Source organism: Xiphophorus couchianus, chromosome 12 (assembly GCF_001444195.1).
Source record: "Xiphophorus couchianus chromosome 12, X_couchianus-1.0, whole genome shotgun sequence".
Lineage (NCBI taxonomy): Eukaryota > Metazoa > Chordata > Actinopteri > Cyprinodontiformes > Poeciliidae > Xiphophorus > Xiphophorus couchianus.
In genome coordinates this window covers 13,525,149-13,545,990 of record NC_040239.1, presented here as the reverse complement: position 1 = coordinate 13,545,990, position 20,842 = coordinate 13,525,149, and the positions used below count along the sequence as shown (strand labels likewise).

General features: G+C 37.4%; 1 protein-coding gene across 1 annotated transcript in view; it reads right to left on the bottom strand.

Moving 5' to 3' along the window:
• The window catches only part of loxhd1b (lipoxygenase homology PLAT domains 1b), a 30,912-nt gene extending 11,464 nt beyond the window's left edge, over nucleotides 1–19,448 (bottom strand). The window contains exons 1-24 of the mRNA XM_028032685.1: nucleotides 18,756–19,448; nucleotides 17,272–17,386; nucleotides 17,170–17,181; nucleotides 16,806–16,886; nucleotides 16,503–16,687; nucleotides 16,310–16,408; nucleotides 15,618–15,766; nucleotides 12,858–12,981; nucleotides 12,470–12,579; nucleotides 11,173–11,313; nucleotides 10,966–11,101; nucleotides 8,833–8,993; nucleotides 8,666–8,752; nucleotides 8,245–8,380; nucleotides 8,002–8,156; nucleotides 5,372–5,532; nucleotides 3,905–3,981; nucleotides 3,639–3,835; nucleotides 3,346–3,538; nucleotides 2,758–2,918; nucleotides 2,326–2,650; nucleotides 1,257–1,408; nucleotides 291–424; nucleotides 17–162 (exon numbers count right to left, since the gene is read on the bottom strand). Coding sequence (XP_027888486.1) covers nucleotides 17–162; nucleotides 291–424; nucleotides 1,257–1,408; nucleotides 2,326–2,650; nucleotides 2,758–2,918; nucleotides 3,346–3,538; nucleotides 3,639–3,835; nucleotides 3,905–3,981; nucleotides 5,372–5,532; nucleotides 8,002–8,156; nucleotides 8,245–8,380; nucleotides 8,666–8,752; nucleotides 8,833–8,993; nucleotides 10,966–11,101; nucleotides 11,173–11,313; nucleotides 12,470–12,579; nucleotides 12,858–12,981; nucleotides 15,618–15,766; nucleotides 16,310–16,408; nucleotides 16,503–16,687; nucleotides 16,806–16,886; nucleotides 17,170–17,181; nucleotides 17,272–17,386; nucleotides 18,756–18,993 — 3,475 coding nt within the window. The 5' untranslated portion in view covers nucleotides 18,994–19,448. The remainder of the gene's footprint in view (nucleotides 1–16; nucleotides 163–290; nucleotides 425–1,256; nucleotides 1,409–2,325; nucleotides 2,651–2,757; nucleotides 2,919–3,345; nucleotides 3,539–3,638; nucleotides 3,836–3,904; nucleotides 3,982–5,371; nucleotides 5,533–8,001; nucleotides 8,157–8,244; nucleotides 8,381–8,665; nucleotides 8,753–8,832; nucleotides 8,994–10,965; nucleotides 11,102–11,172; nucleotides 11,314–12,469; nucleotides 12,580–12,857; nucleotides 12,982–15,617; nucleotides 15,767–16,309; nucleotides 16,409–16,502; nucleotides 16,688–16,805; nucleotides 16,887–17,169; nucleotides 17,182–17,271; nucleotides 17,387–18,755) is intronic.
• Nucleotides 19,449–20,842: the final 1,394 nt, after the last annotated feature.

Here is a 20,842-nt window from a genome sequence, read left to right as displayed (position 1 = left end):
GTTTAAGGCACTTTACATTTTTGCTCCAGTCCCAAAGTGGCGCTAGTCCCCTCCTCATCTTCATCCTGCCTCATAAAGGCCTCATCAACAGGAACTAGCTCTCTTGCTATCTGCCCGTCATCCTCATCCACTGCGAGCCAGCGGTTACAAGGGAAGTAATACCTACAGACCCCCCAGAAATACACTAATCAGAGCTTTTATTCTGCACAAAACTGTTAATGTGCTTAGGTGTACAGATATATTTAGTCAGAAAATAGAGAAAAATGCACTGAAACACAAGTTACACTTACGTTATGTCTTCCTTTGTGTCCACTATCTCAACACGATCCAGGTACCAGGATGAGTGAGGCTCAGTGTTGTCATGTCGGATTCGCAGCTTTTTCAAAGTGAGCAAATCAATAGCTGTCACGATGAAAACGTCTTCCTGCACAATTACAGGAGAGACTCTGTGTTGTTCAGTTAGACTTTTAGGTATGCCACTCCCAGTTTATGAGATATCTCTCCAGAGAAAGTATTTTTTTATCCACCCAGCCATTGGCATGGATCTAGAGGGAAAACCCAAGCATGTAGTGGGTTCTGGGTCTTCCCTGGGGTTCTGTAAACTCAGGTTCTCATTTGATAGGATCATTCATCCTTGTTTTGCACAGTTCCAGTTGTTAGATGACATAATATGGTTCCTTTGACAGATTCTGCTATGTTCATTACATTTTTTCACCCAAAATCATTCTTAGATAATAAGATTTTAGTCAGGCCTTGATTTGTGGGTTTGAAATAACCTGAACTGAGTGTGTTTGTCACCAGTTGTAACGTAGAGATGAATAATTCAGGAATGGATGAAGTGGGGAGTAAAAGTAGAACAGGTTCAATGACATGGAGGACTCCTCAGAGCTCCTCTCAGTCACAGCTGGCCTGCCTGCAGGAGATCCTGTAATTGTAGCAGAATACACTCCTACCCACACCTCAGAGCAAGGCTCAAGTTGCCCAGAAGTCATCGGGTTTATCAGTAAGAGCTGTTGATTTTAAACACCGGTCCTTATAAAAATTAGATTTTGGATGGAAATATGTTGGATAGATCTGTGGTTGCTTATTGGTGCTACAGTAAACGTTTGTAGGGAGATCGGTATGGCAAACATGCGTGAGCTCTGAACAATTAAACAGATAAATACGATGGATTTATCCTGCCAGAAATAAGTTTTGCAACAGGAGTTAAGAAAGTTAAGAAATTAATTGGTCAAGTGTCGTTGAACCCGTCTTACCTGCCCTCTCTCAAATTTGTTGAGGTTGTCAGAGTTTCTCAGGAGGCGCTCACCAGTGTCTCCGTTTTCCCCATAAATATTAATATAGACTTTGGCATCTGTCCCAGCTCCCATCATGTCACCCGTGAAGACACACACTTCATAGGTGTTGACTGTCAGACAAAGCAAGCGATGAATTATTCACACCTTCTCCAAACTGTCGCATATGTTGGCCAGGATACAGTGTCAAATCAAACTGTTCAAATCACACCATCAGTTAAAAATGCAAATGTGCCCTAAATGGTATAAATAATTTAAATGAGTCACACAAAAAAAATTTCTAAAGCAGCACATCAGATGTTAGGCTGGTGCTTTCATGAGAGAGGCTTTAAGGGAAATTGGCGTTTTTAAATACTATCAATGATACTCTTTTAATAATTAACATGAAGACATGTTTTACTTTACTGATAAAAGGTCGTGTTTAAATATTAATATTTGCAAGTAATGTGAATGTAACTTGACGTTATAGCTATTCATTGTAAATTCAGTTTGTCTTGTTTTCTGCGCTTGGATCACAGATGGTGCCACTGTTGATAATTTTGCTTTCTTGACTTCGATGAAGACTTGATAGAAAGCAGTAAAGACAACAATGAAAGTAGCCGGATATTCCGCCAAAAAGAATAAATAAATTTAAAAAAATAATCAAAGCACTGGAAACCTCTTTTATTGCTGCAACAGTTCAGTTGAATAATTGATAATATGCATGAAAAGTATTAGTTTTCAGCAGAGCTTGTTGCAGTGTTGAAAGATAAAAACAAAGAGGTTATCTATTATTTTGAATGAGTGTTCAATCAATGCTCACATTATTTTTGCAAGTGCAGAATATTTTAAAATGGAGTAGTAGTGGATAATGGATTTCACCTCAGATGTCTACATCTTTAGGTAAGGAGGAAGTCTCAGTGCTTACACATTTAGTGCTGTGCAAAAAATAATTTTTGTGTGAATATCTTCCTTCGTATTGAACTCTTTGAAGTAACATAAATGTAAAAGTTCATCTTTTCTGTCTTTCTGCTTTTTGTCTGCTTCACACCTTCCAGATCCTCGTCTGCGTCCTCCGGCAGCAGCTCCACCACCAGCTCTCCGTCCTCCTCACCGCTGCTCAGCCAGCGTGAGCAGGGAAAACGGTACGGGAGCACCACCTCCTGCATCTCCTCTCCTCCATCTTCATCCTCGTCCTCTTCGTCTTTCTTCTTTTTCTTCTTCTTCTTCTTGTCGTCCTTTTTCTTTTCTTTGGGCACCAGAGTCAAAATCAGGTGTTTAACGTCGACCGACTCCAGGAACCAGCCAGATCCGATCCCTGAACCATCATGACCAATGCGTATTTTGAAGATCTTTCCCACGTCTTTGGCCTCAAACTGTTAAGAAATGGGGAAGTTTTTGCATCAAATATCAAATTGTTTTCTCTGCTTATTAAGCAAAACATATCTGGGGACACATAACAGTAAAAATACAATGTTAATACCTTAAATATTTCAGTCGTGTTGCGCTCAAAGTTGTTGGATCTGTTTTCAAGAGTGATAGTTTCTGTTTTGCCTTTCTCCCCGTAGATCTGGATGAACACTCTGGCGTTGGTGCCGGCAAACATCACATCTCCCGTTACTACGGTTACCTCATAGTTCATCACTAGAAATTAAAATGACGAGTAACAAAAAAACAAGAAAGTGAGATAAGGTCACTAATAGGATTCCTGCTGACATTAGAAATATGCAATTGTGTGTAATGAATAATCTGTGATTGACATAGAAAAGAGTTACCTCATTAATAAGTAAAAATCTTTCCTTTGTTGTATTATGCTTCAAATAAAAGAAATGGTAAACCTTTGCACATTTTAGCTGCTGTGTTATCAGAACATAGTAGAAGAGTTATTAAACGAGTTCATTCACTGTTGGTCCAGGATATTGAGACTGTAATGTTTGTACTCTGATGAAAACAAAGAGAAAGAAACCATGTATATCTGTTCTGTGCTGTTGGTAATTGAAAGCACCCTCCTGGAGATTAATAATGTTGTTTTTTCCATTATGAAACATGTCTGTGTGAGTGTTTCACCTACATTGTTCCACCTCCAGGATCTCACTGGGGTAAATCTCCACCTCCGTTTTCCCATCAGCCTCGTCTTTGCAAAGCCAGCGGTGACTGGGAAACATGTAATTCTTTCCGTGGACCGGAACCACGATCTGAACGCTGTCCAGGAACCAACCAGCACGCATCCCTTTATTAGTGTGACCAATCATCAGACGGTTTATCTGAAATCGACCAAGAAATTAGGTTGGGTCAAGCAGGTTGCACCACTCAGGTGCCACAATAGAGATATATTAGTCTTTCATCAATACTAAATGGGAAAACCTGTCCAATATCAAAAGTTTCCACTGTGAAGATGTCAACACGGCCCATCTCAAAGTAGTTCCCCAAGTTGTTGGTAGAAACCACCAGCATCATCCTGTCGGTGTCGCCCTTATCTCCGTAAAGCTTGACAAACACGTTGGAATCTGAGCTTCCTCCAGGAATGTCGCCCGTCTTCACCACGATCTGATAGCCGAGATCTGACACAAGGCGAATTTTTAGCGACAGAATGAAATAATGAATAAACGTGAGGCCTCCTTCCCACTTACTGTACAGACGCTGACCATCTAGGAATGGCACTAATTCTCTGGTGATCTGTCCATCGTCCTCGTTGCGGTCCAGCCACCTACACAGCAACACATGCAGGGAATGAAACGTCTCGTCTCAGCATCTAATGACTGCTTTTTGTGCTCTCAGAACATTTCACTAGCAACAGCTGCTTATTATTGTAATTATCTCGGGAGGTGGGAGCACAATGACACATATCAGATAGAAAAATGAGAAATTTAAGCCAAAATTACATTATTGATGCCAGAAGAGGATTTGCTTTTATATGGCAGGGAGGATTTTCAGCATGATCCTAAATAAAATAAATAAATAGATTGTCTGGATCGACTTTGTCAACACCACCGGTATCTCCTCTTCTGCTGAGACGTGTCACAGATGGTCTCCTCAGGATTAGGCATCAGCAGCATGAAGCTTGTCACCTGTCATGTGTCACTAACATTCCCTGGCACATTTTGAGTCTCCTATTTCTCTTACCACACTGTGGAAAAAAGTCAAAGTTTTTTTTATTGAAAGCTCTGTCTAACTTCTCTGTTTATTGTTTTAATTTGGTCTAATTTTAAACTGTAATCTAATTAATAGTGATCTTATTTGGAGCAGAAAGTCAGGATTTGTTTTTCGCAGCATCAAACATGACCAACATGACACTTTTGTGTCACTTGATTCAGGGTTAAAGAAAATGCCTGACTACTCCTTACTATCAGGACCAAATGTCACTAATATAACGATCATGCAAAAGTATTTAAAACACTTGAATTTTTCCACATGCTGTCACATAGCAACCACAAATCTCAATATAATATCACTGAGAGATCAAATTATAAGGAATCATGGTAGTAGATGTTTTTCCAAATAAAAGTGTGACTTGCATTTGTGCCACTCTTCTTTTGCTCTGATATAATGTCTCTATATTTCAGACATATTAATTAACACAAATAACTGAGATTACTTTTCACAACAAAAAATCACAAACACTGAATTGCAAATAGAAGGAGGTCCACCCAATAGTGCCCAATTTCACCAATTTTCAATCTAATTTCTTTTATTTATATCTACTGTATGAATAATATGTAAACAAACCATTACTGTTTATTTCAGCATCTGCTTGTAAGAAATAAAAAAAGTTGATTATTAATAAAGTCAAGCAGTAACGGGTTAAAATGGCCCAGTCAAAGTTTGAGTGAACATACAGTACAAAAAAGTTATTGCTCACAGATGCTCTCTATTCACTGTAGCTGAACTTAATTTGAACTCTTCAGTCTCAGATCTGCAAGACTAGTAGTGAAATTGCAAAAAATATTAAAAACCAGTATAATTCTGATTCCACTTGACAATTATTTGCTACTTTGTGTTGATCTGTCAGGTAAAAACTCAATAAGATACTTTAAAACTTTTATTTTTTTAAGTTGTATGAACACTTCTGCAATGCATGGTATTTATGTGAATATTACCTGCTGCAGGAAAACTCTACAGCATGAGCCTCTGCCTTTCCTTCTTCTCTCACAATCACTTTGTCAAGAAACCAGCCGCAGCCGCCGCCTTTCCCGTCATGTCCGATCCTCAACCTGCGGATCCGTCCGATGGTCACCGCCTCGACTATAAACTCGTCCATCTGGATCGACAAGACAACAGCCGCAAAGTGTGGGTGGATTTAATTTTTTTCATTTAAAAAAAACAACATATAAATAATGCAAATGAGATGTTACAGCAACAATAAGGGGACAGACAGTTCTGGTAAATAGTAAATTAAGTTTTTGTGGTTTATTTAAGACAAGGACAAACAAACATTATCATTCAAAAGGGCACATTGTCCCTCGCTTAGTATAATAAAGCTTATTATATAATTACTAGAGATACAACTGTACACAAAACTTCATAATTCGGTATAATTTCTAAACACTTCAATCCAGAATAAATGCTTCTTTTTCTTTACTTCAGACAGAAGCAAGTTTTTTTTTCAATTTCTGACAACCTATTTGATTTTATTATTATCTAAAGCTTAGAACATGAATATTTTTTTAATTTTATTACACCATGTTCCAAATTATTATGCAAGTGATATTTTCTCGGTTTTTCTTAAATGGTCAGTGAAAATGATGGTCAGTATAATTTCCAAGTTATGAACTATTACAGTATAAATCAAATTTTACTGAACAAATCTCCCCATGAGAACAGTATCTTTTTCAAAAATAAAAAACTCAAAATGCACTGTTCCAAATGATTATGCACAGCAGATTTTCTAAACATTTTATGGATTATAATGAACTGCAAACGGTCATTCTTTGAATGTGCAGCATTAAGTGGTCACGTGTACTAAAATCAAAAGCTATTTCAGTCAAAAACATCTTAACAGACCGAGTTACATGTTAACATAGGATCCCTTCTTTGATATCACCTGCACAATTCTTGCATCCATTGAACTTGTGAGTTTGTGGAAAGTTTCTGCTTGAATTTTTTGCAGGATGTCAGAAAACCTTACCAGAGCTGCTGTTTTGATATGAACTGTATTCCACCCTCAGATATTCTGCTTGAGGAAACTTAAAAGGTTCTCAATAGGGTTGAGGTCAGAGGTGGATGGTGACCACACCATGAGTTTCTCATTATGCCTTTATCTCTACAAACCCATCTTTGTTCTAAATCAGTCACAAATCTCCTCACACTACGATAACGCTTCAGTTTTCGTTAAATATCTAATGTTTTCATACCTTGTCATATGGTACTACACTATCTGATGATTTTCGTCAGCAGAGAGATTCTTTCTCTTTCCCATATTGCTTGAAACCTGTGGCCTGCTTAATAATGTGGAATATCCTTCTTAAGTAGATTTCCTTCAATTGAGCTCACCAGACAAACTAATCAACCCAGCTCTCTGAAATTAATTATAGTGATTCAAAGAGCCCTGACACACAATACCATCTATAAATTTAATAGCACAACAACAAATGTAATCTTTATGACACTTAAATCCAATTTGCATAATAATTTGGAAAACAGTGTAATAAAAAATAGCACGAGCTGGTATAGCTGGTGCTTGATGGATTATACAACCACATAACTACTTGAAAACTATCAAGGTTGATGTTTAAAATATTTTGACTCAGTCTGTGTTTATGTTGTTGTTGTTTTGATTTTTAGACAGCCTCGTGTCCCAGCTGTACCTGAATGCAGCATGAGCACTAACTGTATGGACCTTACAGCTGTTTAGGTTTGTTTCACCTTTCTTTCTCCAACTACTAATGAAGAGTAGTTAAATGAAAGAAAAGAGTTTTTAGTTATTTTAATTTAACTTTTAGAACAAGTCCATCAGACTTCTAAAGCGATTATTATAAAACTGATTTTATTAATCTCTTTTTGGGGGTGGGGGGTGGGGTTATGTTCAATTAAACTCAAAATCCACTGAAACAACGCTGATTTTTGTTGTATTACTTTAACATAAAAATCCCATTCAATTGATTTGATTAAGACGTAAAACACATGCATTATATTAAATGAAAAAAATGCATGTTTATGGAAAATAAATAAATGCATGTAGCTTGCAGAATATAAATATTGAACCAAACCACAACAAAACCTACAACTCTAATGCTTTTAATTAAAGTTATATTAAAAAATCTACATAATTTATCTCTAAAACTATTAAGATTCATTAGCAACAGCTAATGAATCACGGACTGTTTTCTTCACACACACATACAACCTGTAAATTTTATCTGCCATTATTTATCTATAATCCATTCCCTAACATTCTTGTATATTCTGTATAATCTGTATAATCTGTGCATATAGCTCCCATATTTATATTTATACACAATATCTATATCTCTTGCTATAACCCCTTATAGTCCATACATACATAGTCTTCTACATCTGTAAATAAATATTTATATCTCGTAGAGCACTTCTGGATAGATGCAAACTACATCTCGTTGCTTGTACTTGTGACAGTGCAATGACAATAAAGTTGAATTCTATTCTATTCTATTCACTGTGTAAAGTCCGAGGACACCTCACTACTGCCCCCTGTGTGCAAATTAGACTTCATAATGGTTTAATTTTAAGATGAAGTGTAAAATGTACCCACGTTTCCTTTCTCAAACTTGTTGACATTATTCTTGCAGTTGATCAGCTGCCGCTCCCCTGTGTCCCCCTGGTCTCCGATCAAGTTGATGAAAATAGACGCATCTGTGCCGCTGCCGCTGACATCACCCGTGCAGACTGTCAGCCGGTATTTAATCACTGCAGAACAAAACAACACCACTGATAATCGTTGGAATAGCTTTATGAATAAGTAGGTTTTGATGCATCTGTCTGTGTAAAGACGTGCCGGGAAGCGGCTCAGCTATCAGGTCTCCACAGGCTGGAAGCTCCCTCACAACTTCATTGTCGTCTTCGTTAATGTCCAGCCACCGCTCGCATGGGAACGTGTACTTCTCCTTTGTTAATGTCTTCATCAAGGTAACCTAAAAAAAAATAAGACTGAGCTAGGTGAAGGGGTGCTGTAGATTCAACTGAGGTAGATGCATGGATTGAAATATCAACTAAACAGTGCGATAAGTAAGTCAAAAGAAAGAAGTGCATTGTCTTTTGAGTGTCTTTTTTACGACATAAGATTTTGCTAATTGTTGAGGAAATATGGAAAGCAAAAAATTGTTGAATCATAAACATAAAAATAGAAAAAAAAGTCAAATATTTATGCCAAGAAATGTCATAAAATGAGCTGAATAATTGGATTTGAGAAATCTCACCTTGCTCAGATGCCATCCTGCGAAAGGATTTCTCTTCTCATGCCAGATTCGAAGTTTGGTCAATTTTCCCAAATCTGGAAGCTCAATCTGTTGAACAATAATAGTATCTGTCACCTCTTTATCAGATATTAACTCCATAATATAGAGTTAAATGATCTCCTACTGACCATAAACTTGTCAACTTGGCCCTGTTCAAAGTTGTCAGACTTGTTGTCCAGTCTGATCTCATCCGACTTGTTCTTTTCTCCGTAAACCTGAAAAGAGATGTCTGCGTCGGTGCCGGCATTGGGCATGTCTGTAGTCCAAATCCACAAGGACCAGGGGTGCTCTGAGGACCGACAAACAAACTATTGTTATTACTTGAGTTAGACTTAAAAAGCATTAAGCATTGTGTTGTTTCAAGTCATAAAACCAGGAGCAAGTGAGATAAAGCTGCCCATGAAGAGAGGAAATCAGAGTATGGAAAAGTTGGAAATAATGAAATAGTAATAGAGAAAATTTAGCTTTCAAATGTCCATAATGGCCATAATTATTCTTAATAACATTATTAGAACTGTGATATTGTACAAGTTAACTGTTTTAAATAAACATCATAGCTCTTGTCCTTTACCTGTGCCGCTCGGAAAGAGTTAAAGACATGAAACCAACACTTCTAGGACAATCATAAGTTGAGAGTTTTCCAAAATACTGTGGGGCAAGTTATTCTGGACTGATTTAGCTCCTTTGATATTTCAGCAGAGCCCAGGAGAGGGCATTTGCTGCTTGTTAAAATATCCTCTCAGGGCAGAGACTCCCTTCCTGGAGTGACTGAGTGCTGTGGACAGATCCCAGCTGGAAAAAGGGCGACTTGACTGTGAGTGAACATGAAGACACACAAAGATGGAAAACCCGTTTTAAGAAGTAATGGGGGGGGGGTCGCAAGCGTATTCCAAATTCCTGGGGGTGCACATCACAAACGACCTCACCTGGACTGTGAACACCACGTCTCTGATCAAGAGGGCACAGAAACGTTTGTATTTCCTGCGGAGGATGAGAAGAGCCCACCTGCCCCCGCCCATCCTCAAGACATTCTACAGAAGCACCATAGAGAGCATTCTGACCAGCTGCCTTTCTGTGTGGTGTGGAAGCTGCAGCGCCTCCGACTGGAAGAACGTGAGGAGAGTGGTGCGGACAGCAGAGAGGATCATCTGGGCTCCCCTTCCCTCCATTCAGGACATTTCATCCCAGCGCTGCGTGTTCCGAGGCCGAAACATCATCAGTGACCCCTCACACCCCCACCATGGACTGTTCTCCCTGCTGCCCTCTGGAAAGAGGTTCCGCAGCATCCGGTGCAGGTCCACCAGGTTCTGAAACAGCTTTTTCCCACTTGCCATCAGACTGCTGAACTCTTAACTAGACTGCACTCAAAATCTGGTCTCCACTTTATACCTTGCACATGTACAGAGCTAAATAACTTCTATTTTACTGTCAGTCCTGCACTTTATATTTATATTTAGATTTATATTCATATTTTATACTGTATTTTATTTTATTCTGGAGTAACCTCACAACATTAAAAGCTCAAAACATTGTCCTGAGCCGTATGCAACGAAATTTCGTTCTGTATACACCCTGTGCATGCAAAATGACAATAAAGTCAGTAAAAAAAAAAAGTATTGTTAAATCCTAATTTGTAAATTGCTTTGGATAAAAGTGTCTGTCAAATGCATAAATATGAAAATTAAAAATACAGAAAATCAAAAATTAAATGAGTTTTTAAAGATAAAGCATCGATAGTGTAAAAATGTGGTATTTGCAAACTGATTAAATGTAACTTTAGGAGTAGAGGATCCATATCACAGGTTCAGGTTTAAAACAATAAACAAACAGAAAAATGTTTGAAGATTTTTCTCCATCAACTATTTCCATTTGTTTTCACTTGTTGTGGTTTTAATCATGTCAGACATTTCAGAGCTAATATTTAAATAAAAGGAAAGTGCTTAAGTGGAGGACAAGAGATTAATTGTTAGACTCTGCTTCTCCACATCTGCTGTGTCAATATAAATCTGGTTCATCCCTTCAGTTAAGAAGTCATTCATAAGAAGTAAAGACTTAAAACAAAGAGGAAAAAATACAAAAATTGAAGAAAAATGACTAATAGAAAGAAGCAACTGAAAGCCCAAAGATCAATACCATTTTAAAATATTATTTGTGGCTGTAAATAGTAAAGAAAAGAGGAAGGAATTACTCAAGACTTTTCCAAACTGTTGTACGTGAAAATACCTCGACAGATAAGCTATAATAATTCACATTAAACTCACTTTTCTGCCTCCTTTGCCTAAGAGAGACCATCTCGTACAGCTCTCTTTCAATCAGGCCGTCCCCCTCCTCATCATCCAGCCATTTGCCACACGGGAAGGTCTGCTCTATCCCCGTGAAAGGACAGTAGACAACAACCTGTGGACGGACCTGATTCAGCTAATTCACAGTCCAGACTGCAGTATTTTTAACATGAGTATTTGATTTACCTTCTCGCAGTACCATCCGGCGCTAACTCCATCATTGTCATGTCCAATCGTAACTCTGCTCAGAGGACTGAGGAGCGCGGCAATCTCAACGTTAAATATGTCTGTCAGTCCACGCTCAAACTTCCCTCCTTCCAGAAATACCTACAGAATAGGGTGGCAGAGATGACTTTTCAATCAAATCTGGAGTCAGAGGCTGAAATTTATAAAAAGAAACTGAATTGAGGATGATATCTTGCAACATGAAGCATGTAGGGTGCATTCCAGAGCAATACTATTTTTAATTCAGCATCTTCATTGAATATGTTTCTGCTTTAAATCCAGTGTTGTTCATACTCACCTTTATTATCTTTATTATGTGCAAAATTATTCACACCCTCCTGAACTTTTACACATTTTGTTTTGTTACATCCACAAACTTCAACATATTTTACTGGGATTTTGTGTAACAGACAGACACAAGCTGGAGATACAGCATGACTAAAAGCTTTTAGTCATGCAATTGATCAATCTTGCTTTATTAGAAAAGTGACGAGCAGAAAGCTATTGCTAAAAGGAGGAGATAAAAGGTGCACTCTGCAGTTTTACACAACAAAAATGGGCAAAATGTGCTCTGGTCGGATGAGACCAACACTGCTTCAAATGCAAAACAATCATTTCGGTGGAAAACTATCGTTGCATACGATGGTGGCAGAATCATCCTGTTTTTTTGTTGTTGTTTTTTCCAGCAAGAAAATGACAGCTGGTAAAAGTTTAAAGATGAATACAGTGAATTACTGGAAGAAAAACTGCAAAAAACGTGGTACTGGAGCGAGTTTCATCTTCCAACATCATAATTAACCAGAGCTACAGTAGAATGGCCTATTCAAAGCCCAGATATGAATCATATTGAAAGCATGAGAAGGAGTTCATAATTAGATGCTTTCCATGCTAACAGAGCTAGAGCTATGTTGCAAAGAATTATAGAAACATCAACAGACCTGCAGTTTTAGTGAATACACACCTCAATTTACAGATTTACTTAAAATGAAAACCATGTATCATTTTCATCTTATTTCACAATTCTTCAGCACATCATGTTGATCTATTGCATAAAATCACAATTCAATACAAAGCTTGTAGCTGCTTTCAGACAAAATGTTCAAGAAGAATAAATTATTCTGCAGAGCGCTGTGACTTTAAAGCACAAAAGCCAATAGTGTCGGATTTAATAAAACACAACTCTGCTTTGTTTGGATAAAAAGTAAACACTGCTGTTCTGTTCACTAGTTCTTCTCTGTTTCTGTTGTTTTCCCGTTACCTTTCCACTGTTCTTCAGGCCTTTCGTACCGTGCATCACTATGTGAATTTTAGAGTTGGTCCCTGCGCCTCGGATGTTTCCCGTCACAATCTGAACGTTGTAGATGATACCTGCGGGATTAGGTTACCTGTTAGTTTATCACAGCTAGAGTCAGAGAGTCTCTCAGGTTCACTGCTCCCAGGTCTCAACAGGATGAGCAGGAACACAATTACTAAGATGTAAACATTGCCAGCCTAAGCTAATTAATAATAGTTACAAGATTTTCTGGCAAAGGAAATATTTTTAGAGTGGTTTAGAAAACCTTACACCATCATGTCAATTTTAGAAAAAGTAAAGTTGTTTGGTTTTTATCTATGCTGCGTAACTCACTGAGTGTTTTTCTCCTCACCTGTCGGCTGGTCGGCTCCAACCAAAATGTCCCTCTGAATCTTCCCGTCATCTTCATCCAGGGCAAACCAGCGATTGATGGGGAATTCATACACTACTTTGTTTCCCATATCATCCAGAATCACCTGCAGAAAAATCAAAAAAACATTTCAAATAATTCAATACAACTGACCTTAAAATGAATTGACCTTTTATTGCACACTAAAAAATTTATTAAATCTTTGGATCTTTGGATTCCATGAGGAGCAAAAAGAATAAAAAATAAAAAAAATAAATAAAGCAGTTCTTAAAAGTACACTTTACTTTAAGTTGACCAAGGTGACAAAGACATTTTATAAATAATCTACAACTTCATGTTTACCAAAGGGAATGAACCGGTATTCTTCAAAGTGGGAAAGATAAGAAAACATTTGTACATTGGCACATTTTAACCAGAGATAGCAACAGTGTGGAGATCCACTGTGAAGTTTAACAATACCAAAAACGACCAAGGCACAGGCTGAGATCTAAAGTTACTACCTGCCACACTAAATATTTAAATGTATCCCTATTATATAGTCTATATTTAAATAAACAATTCCTAATATATTATTTGGAGTCTGTACAAGAGCTCTTGCCTCTGATTGGCTGATCACCTCGTTGTGACAAATACTCTCATAGAAATACATACTGCCAAGAGGAACTGGCTTCATGAAACTCATCAGGAAACTTAGGTTCACTATGTCCAAAGAGAGACTTGATTAACCTCAAGATTCTGATTTCTTTCTGATGAGGATTTTCCAATTTGGTTTATTTATGTGAATTAACGTAATTTAATGCATCTTTATTTACATAGCCCAAACTGGGGCAAGAAGCTTGACGGGAGGGCTAGGATTGACCATGCTCAGTAAGAAATTCTGTCTAGAAGAGTATTGAATATATAAATAACATTCCTAACAACCTCTAACCAGGTTGCAATTTTTAGTAACTTTCTGACTGACCTCAGTATCTCAGCATGTTTGCTGGGACAAATTTAAAGTCCTTGTTCTTCGTCTTTTAACTTTGGATGATGGGAATTTTATGGACTTTCTTTTAAACTCAAAACTGAAATGTTTTCAGCTGTTCAGATTATGATAATATATTTTTAACAAATACTACATCACAAACTCCTCTCGGTATGCAAATTTGCATTAACAACTACACTTTAGAGTCAGTCGTCTCTGCAGGAGCAAACAAATTTACTGACTCATCTGTCTGTGTGTTGTAAGGTTATCCCTTAATGAGGCATGGTTTCCCTTTACACAGAGGCTAGGATGACGACATGGCGTGTCATGTATGTGTCCGTGTACGCGCCAGTTTGAGCGAACTCATCTCTCACAGGCGCACACACACTGTACTGTACGCATTCGAAGAGCTGAGATGGGAAACCCAGATAAGGAAGGCTGAAATGGAAATGAGGAGATCCAGTGTCTTAAGTACTACTGAGGAGGGCCTGAATGTTCTCCTCCAACAACTTAAACATGTCCGTCTTTACTTTCAATAACTGGAATGGACAGAAAAAAACATTTCTTAGCCTTACATATCTCTGAAACAAAGACTAGATTCAGTTTCCAGGCTGGTAATATCATTCATGGTGGGAGGAGAAGTCTTTTGAAGCATGTTTGTTTTAAACTGCTGCCTGAGCTGGAGTCAGTGCAAATATATACTGTACAGCTCTGGAAAAAATGAAGAGTCCTCTGCACTGAACCGCTGTTTGAAAACCTCCTGGTTATTCCACCAAATATTGATTTCTGAACTCTTCCTGAATTAAAACATTAGTACTGTTGTTTCTAAATGAGTATGAACTTGTTTTCTTTGCAATATTTGAGGTCTGAAAGCGCCGCATCTTGTTTGTTATTTTGACCATTTCTCATTTTTCACTAATAAAAACTATATTTTGCTTGTAATTGTGGAGACATGTCAGTAGTTCATAGAATAAAAGAGCAATGTTCATTTTCCTCAAACATAAACCTATAGAAAGTAAGATCAGAGAAACTGATCATTTTAAGTTTCTCATTAAGTCTCTTAATGTTTTCCAGAGCTGTATAACTTCTATATGAACAAGTGGAGGATTGTGAGATTTTTAGTTTATTTTTATTGTCCTCTATGAATGTGCAACTGCAAATATTATTTATAATGTCTCTGCTATTGAAAGAAATAAAAAAAAATCAACCCCAGACCTCCTGTCCTAATGTTTATTCCTAGCAAGTCAAAACTTTGATCTGGTAATGATTTTGCTCATAAGATTGAGCTTATTCTGCACTGACCAATAACTGGGCATTTAAATCCAGTCAAAAACTACACAAACGTTTATCAAATATGTAAAACATATCTGCGTGTCATTGATTAAAAAAACTGTCAGAAATGCATTAACAGTTCGTATCCACAGTTTGAGATTTTTCTGGAGTCGTATTTGATGTTTAGTTATACAGGCAGACATCTAACAAGTCTTGTTGCTATGAAAACGTTGCGGTGTGTGCCAGCGGTTATCTGCAGCTCTCACGAACTTTGAGGCTGGAGATTTTGAAAACTACTTTACTTTTTAAGTTGCAGCCCCAACTTTGATGTTTTTATTTTCATCAGTTTTCCAACTGGGACTCGGAAATTCCAACTTTTAAGAAAGAAAATAAACTTTGTACTCCAGAAGTTTGACAAACAAACCTCAGTGTGCGTTTCAAGTGATTTTCTGACTGGAAATTTAGATCTCTAACTTTCAAGATGAATCTATTTACACTATTCTCACCTTATCTACAAACCATCCTGCTGACGAACCTTTGTTGTTATGGCCGATGGTGATCTTCCTAATTTTACCCAAGTTTGGCGCATCAATGGTAAACTTGTCCTCTGTGGCCTTTTCAAAGTTATTTTTGTCACTGTCAAGACGCCTCTCCCCTAAAAAAAAAAAGAGATAGTACATTTTATCAGCTGAATTCATGAGTAGCTGCATCAGAACTAGATAATATATTGTTGCATTGGTTACAATTACAATTAGGAGCAGCTGATTGGCATCTCAGAAGCTCAAATAATACCTGAATTATAACTCCACAGCTGAAAAAGGAAGATGGCTTTCTAACCACAGGACTGAACAGACGTTTAGGAGGTGCAACAAAAGTAAATGAGGTGGATTAGAAGTGCTTGCAACAACTGATGGTGTCATTCAGGACATCTTACTGTGGATTATTGTCAGGAGACTGTGATACAGCAACAGTCTTCAGTCAGAGGTGTTTTTAGATTCATTGTAAGACTGACAGCTACCGTAGATCCTTCCTGCCCACAGCATCATCATCCACAATTACTTGTTGAAGATAAATTGATGAGTTATGACCATGTTTAATTTATATTTGGGATAAATAAAACACTATTGAATTTTAATTTAATGTTAAATTGGTATCTAAATGGTGAGAAAAGCAACTTGTTTGGTCGCATGGTGAGTACCTGTGTCCCCAAACTCGCCAAAAATATTGATGAAGACGTCCGCATCGGTTCCACCTCCTTTCATATCCGCAGTAAAAACGCTAACGATGTATTTATTATCTGGAAAACCAAAGCCAAATCAAAGAAAACATTTGAAAAACAGTCCTTAAACCTGATTTTGTTTTTTTTTTTTGTGTGATGAATAAGTTCTTACATTTGGGCATGTCCATTTGGTCCATGCTGCCCAGGAGGTCTCTGGCATAAAGGCCATCTCCCTCCTCTTTGCTGAGCCAGTTGTTGCAAGCAAAGTAGAACCTGAGATGAGGGCGAATGACATCCGTGATGACCACACGGTCCAGGAACCAGCCGGCGTTCATGCCTGTGTTGTCATGCTCAATCCTGGACAATCAGGAGAAGAACATCCTTTAAAGAAAGCAACTCATAAATCTATCGCTGTCTGAAGTTGAATCTAATAAGAATATCTAAAAAGAGAGAGGATGAGTGGTTCCTGCCGTACCTAATTTTTTTTACATGTCCAACATTGTGAGTTCGAATCCTGAACACATCAGTTTTAGATCTTTCAAAAGCGGTTCGACTCCTGTAATGAAAAAAACAAATATACATTTTAATGTGTTGACATTTAGGTGCTCTCGTTTTTGTAATTTCTAGAATTAAAAAAAACACTCTTAAGAAAACAGAAAATGTTTTATATAGAGAGATGAAGGGAAGATGTCACATCAACTCCCAGTAAAGTGAAAATAAAGTCAACAAGCCTTGCAAAAATTTGAGAAAATTCATCCAGCTGAAGAAAAGTCATGCGAACAAATTAACACCAATCACTGCACTCAGTCTGCTCTGCATAACATTCATGAAGTACATACTTCTTCTCTGTGCTGTGGAAGTGGAGGAAAAACATGAGGTTTTAAACTTTTGATTTTATCTTCATTAAACACATAGATGGCTATCTGAATATTTTTCGTTACTTGCTGGCCAGGTGAATTTTGGGTGTGATACCATAGTCTCCAAAAAGAGTGACGAACACGTTGGCATCAGTACCTGCTCCATTCTCATCCCCGGTAATAGTCACCACCTCATACACTGCAGGGTTTATAAAATCAATTATGTAATTACATGCAGAGAAGAATCTTTTACTTTCTTTAGCTAAAGCTATGACATCAAGTTGCATTAATATTTACAGGATCCTCATGTTCAAACTTGTGATTTTAACTTAGGAGGAATCATAAAGGGTAATCAACCACCACCGACTCAGCATGTTGTACTGACCAAAAAGAGTTCAGAAGCTCCAAATATTTAGATTTTTCCTTCAATCAGCCAGACATTTAAAAAAAAAGCTGTTATCTTTACATGACACACAACTTAACCAAATAATTATATGGTTGTTGCGACTGTTCGACCTTAAGAATGGGTGCCCCTCCTTTTTATTTCTTTAATCTAAGGCTCTCCCCTTTTTTAATCTTGTCCTGGAGGTGAGGTGGGTGCCTTTTTTCATCAGAATACATCCAGTTTATTTATAGATTTATCAAGTGGTTTTTGGTTACCGTCATTATTGTAATATACAGTATATTCATCCCATAATGTGAATATTTGAGTACTGTAAAGCATCAGGAATTGACTTTAGTTTTGTTGTGTAGGACTTGGTGCCTGCAGCTCATGATGTGGTAGCTTTTGTTTTTATTATTCTCGCCAGAAGAAACAGAAACAGAAACAATCCATCTCTAAAGACACTCTGTGTTATGGCAAATCCTTCACTTCTATCCAACACAACACAGAAAGAATCCAGTTACACTTTTTAAATTAGAAATTTCTTGACATTTTTGAAGACCAGAACTTCATATTTTACCCAGATAATGCATAAAAAATACCACCTACCGAAAGCTGGTAATCTTCAGAAAAAAAAGAAAAAAAAGTGACCAGCTGCTGCTTGTCGCACATATAATTTTCCAATCAAATTTAGTGTCTACATTTTACTTAAGATCATGTTGCTGCTCTGATACACATTAACTCTGTAAAGACACTGATTTGCATAAAATGAAAGAAAATGCGCTGTTTTCTGAACCCCCTCCTGTCTTTTTAAAACAGGTTGAAACAATTCAGTATATTTTGTTAGTGAGAAAATGTTTGTGCTCATCAGGTTTGGTTTGGTTTTAAAGGGCGGCAGTGATGGATGTGAAACTGCCACTTTGTAATACTTAGTGACAAGTGTCATGTAGTTAGGGTTTGATGATAACATGCTATCAAGTCGGCTACACGTTACGGTGAACATTAAACTAATCTGCTCACACGCAACTGAAGGCACTCAGACATCTGTAATGACAACCAAGGATACTCCACTTGTCTGAGGGTCAAATTATCCTTGATACTTTTCACCAAAGGTAAATACTGTACTCTGACAATTTATTGACTATATATATATATCGTTCAGGTTGAAATAAGAAGTTTGTATCACCTTTTTTTTTGTGGTATTCATCCTCGTAGTTTTCCTGCAGCTCCGGTTCGTAGTTGCGCAGCTCGTTCTCGTAGATTTCAACATAGTTTTCAATCTTTTTCTTCTTCCCTTTTGTCTTCTTTGTGTCTTCATTACTGTCATCTTTCCCTGAGCCTTTTTTCTTCTTGTCTTTCTTTTTCTTTTTCTCATCGTCCTCATCCTGATCGCCACCTTTTTTGTTTTTGCTCTTTGATCCCATCTTGACTTTGACAGAGAACTTCTTTGGTCATCTAGATCACATCAGGGAGTTTTTCTCCTTTCCTCCCACCCAGGGACTCATTATTGTTTTCTTTGTAGTCCTACTCATCCCTGCTCTCTTCTGTAGTTTATGCCTCTTCTGTCTCTTTTCCTTTCTTCTCTGTGCTCCTCACATTATGCCTTGTGTAACCGTCTTCATCGCCTTCCTCAAACTTCTTCAATCTTCCAGTGTTCTTTGATTCACTTGCCTGCTTAGTTTTCTTCTTTGGCTCAGGTTCCCGATCCTCTGAGTCGTCGTCATCGGCATCTTCTGTTTCCCCCTCTGCTCTTTGACACGTTTTTTTTTTCTTTTTAGTGAGCATCTTTAATTTATTCCCTATCTTGTAACTGATTCCAGGGTGTTCCGGTGAAACTTGATTAAGCTGACCTGTGGCTGCAGGGGAGTGACGAGCTGGCAGCCTGAGCCAGACACAGAGCTTAGAATCTGCTCTTGAGGAGAGGAGTGGGAACCTCATTAACAATGATGAATGGCACATAGTCACCTGATCAGAGGAGGGAGCCCTTATAGGGAAAGGTGGGCCAGGCAGCAACTCTTTTTGATGTACTGAAAGAAAATTAAGAAAAAACATGCAGCTAATCACCAAACAAGGAATGATTCAGCTGCTGTAAGACTTTTGAGGACTCTAAGGACAAATGTTTTCTGGTTTAATTGGACAGCTGTGACTCAATAGGAAAGTAGTTATCTTGCAATTGGAAGATTGTAAGTTAAGTAAGGTACTTAACCCCAGTTGTTCTGTGTATTATTGAATAATTGACATGATGTCACCTGTCAATAATTCTAGGGTGTTTATCAGCAACTGACCAGTCAATTTGTCCCTAAGTACACACCCCTTATCTGGAGGGACTGAACCTCCATCAACATTTCCAGGGTTTGTCATCCAATGGTAGCTCATGAAAACATGTGCTGCAGTAACTGCGGTATTTACATGTAAGCACATTAGCATTTGATGCTAATGTGTACTTTTAAGCATTTTTCTTAAAACAGATTTTCACAAACTGGTACTATTTAAGTCTTTTGCGGTCACAAAACACAAAATCTTATCAAATATTATTGGTCTAGTTTCTAGTTCAAATATCTTAGTACACTTGAAATAAGACAAAAATAAATGTGCAAGTAACTTTTCTGCAATAAATATTAGCTTCTTTTAAGTCAATAATGTCGGAATATTGATGTAAAAGTACTCTATGTAAGTGAAATAATCTGCCAGTGGAACAAGACAATTTTTCATGTATAATATGGGAATATTGTCTTGTTCCACTGGCAGATTATTTCACTTACAACTAGAACTTTTTCATTAATATCAATGAATTACTGACTTAAAAGAACTCCTATGTTGTGCTGAAAAGCTAATGGTATTTATTAAAAATAAACTCTATTTGTTAAATAATAAAAAAGCATATAACCACTAATAAAATAAATAATTGGTAAGAATATTTTTTAAGAGTGATTCTGCAAGGAGTTTTTAAGTGGGGTTAAAAGCACGGAGAGCTGTGTAATATTCTTTTGCTGACCACACTATTTTATTCATTTCAAAATTCAAATCCCTAAAACTAATACAGAATATAAAACATAATTAAATAAATTATTACATATAACGAAAAGATTGGTTTAATTCAAGCCAATTATACATTTTTAGATTATTAAAGTAAAACGTAGCTTTGCAAATAAGTAGGAAAAGTACATTTTGTATTAACCAGCAGAGGGAGACGTTGTCACGATTACAACCATTTCACGGAGGACGAGCACAGGTTGCGTCACTGAGATGTTGAGATTTATCAAGAGATACAGG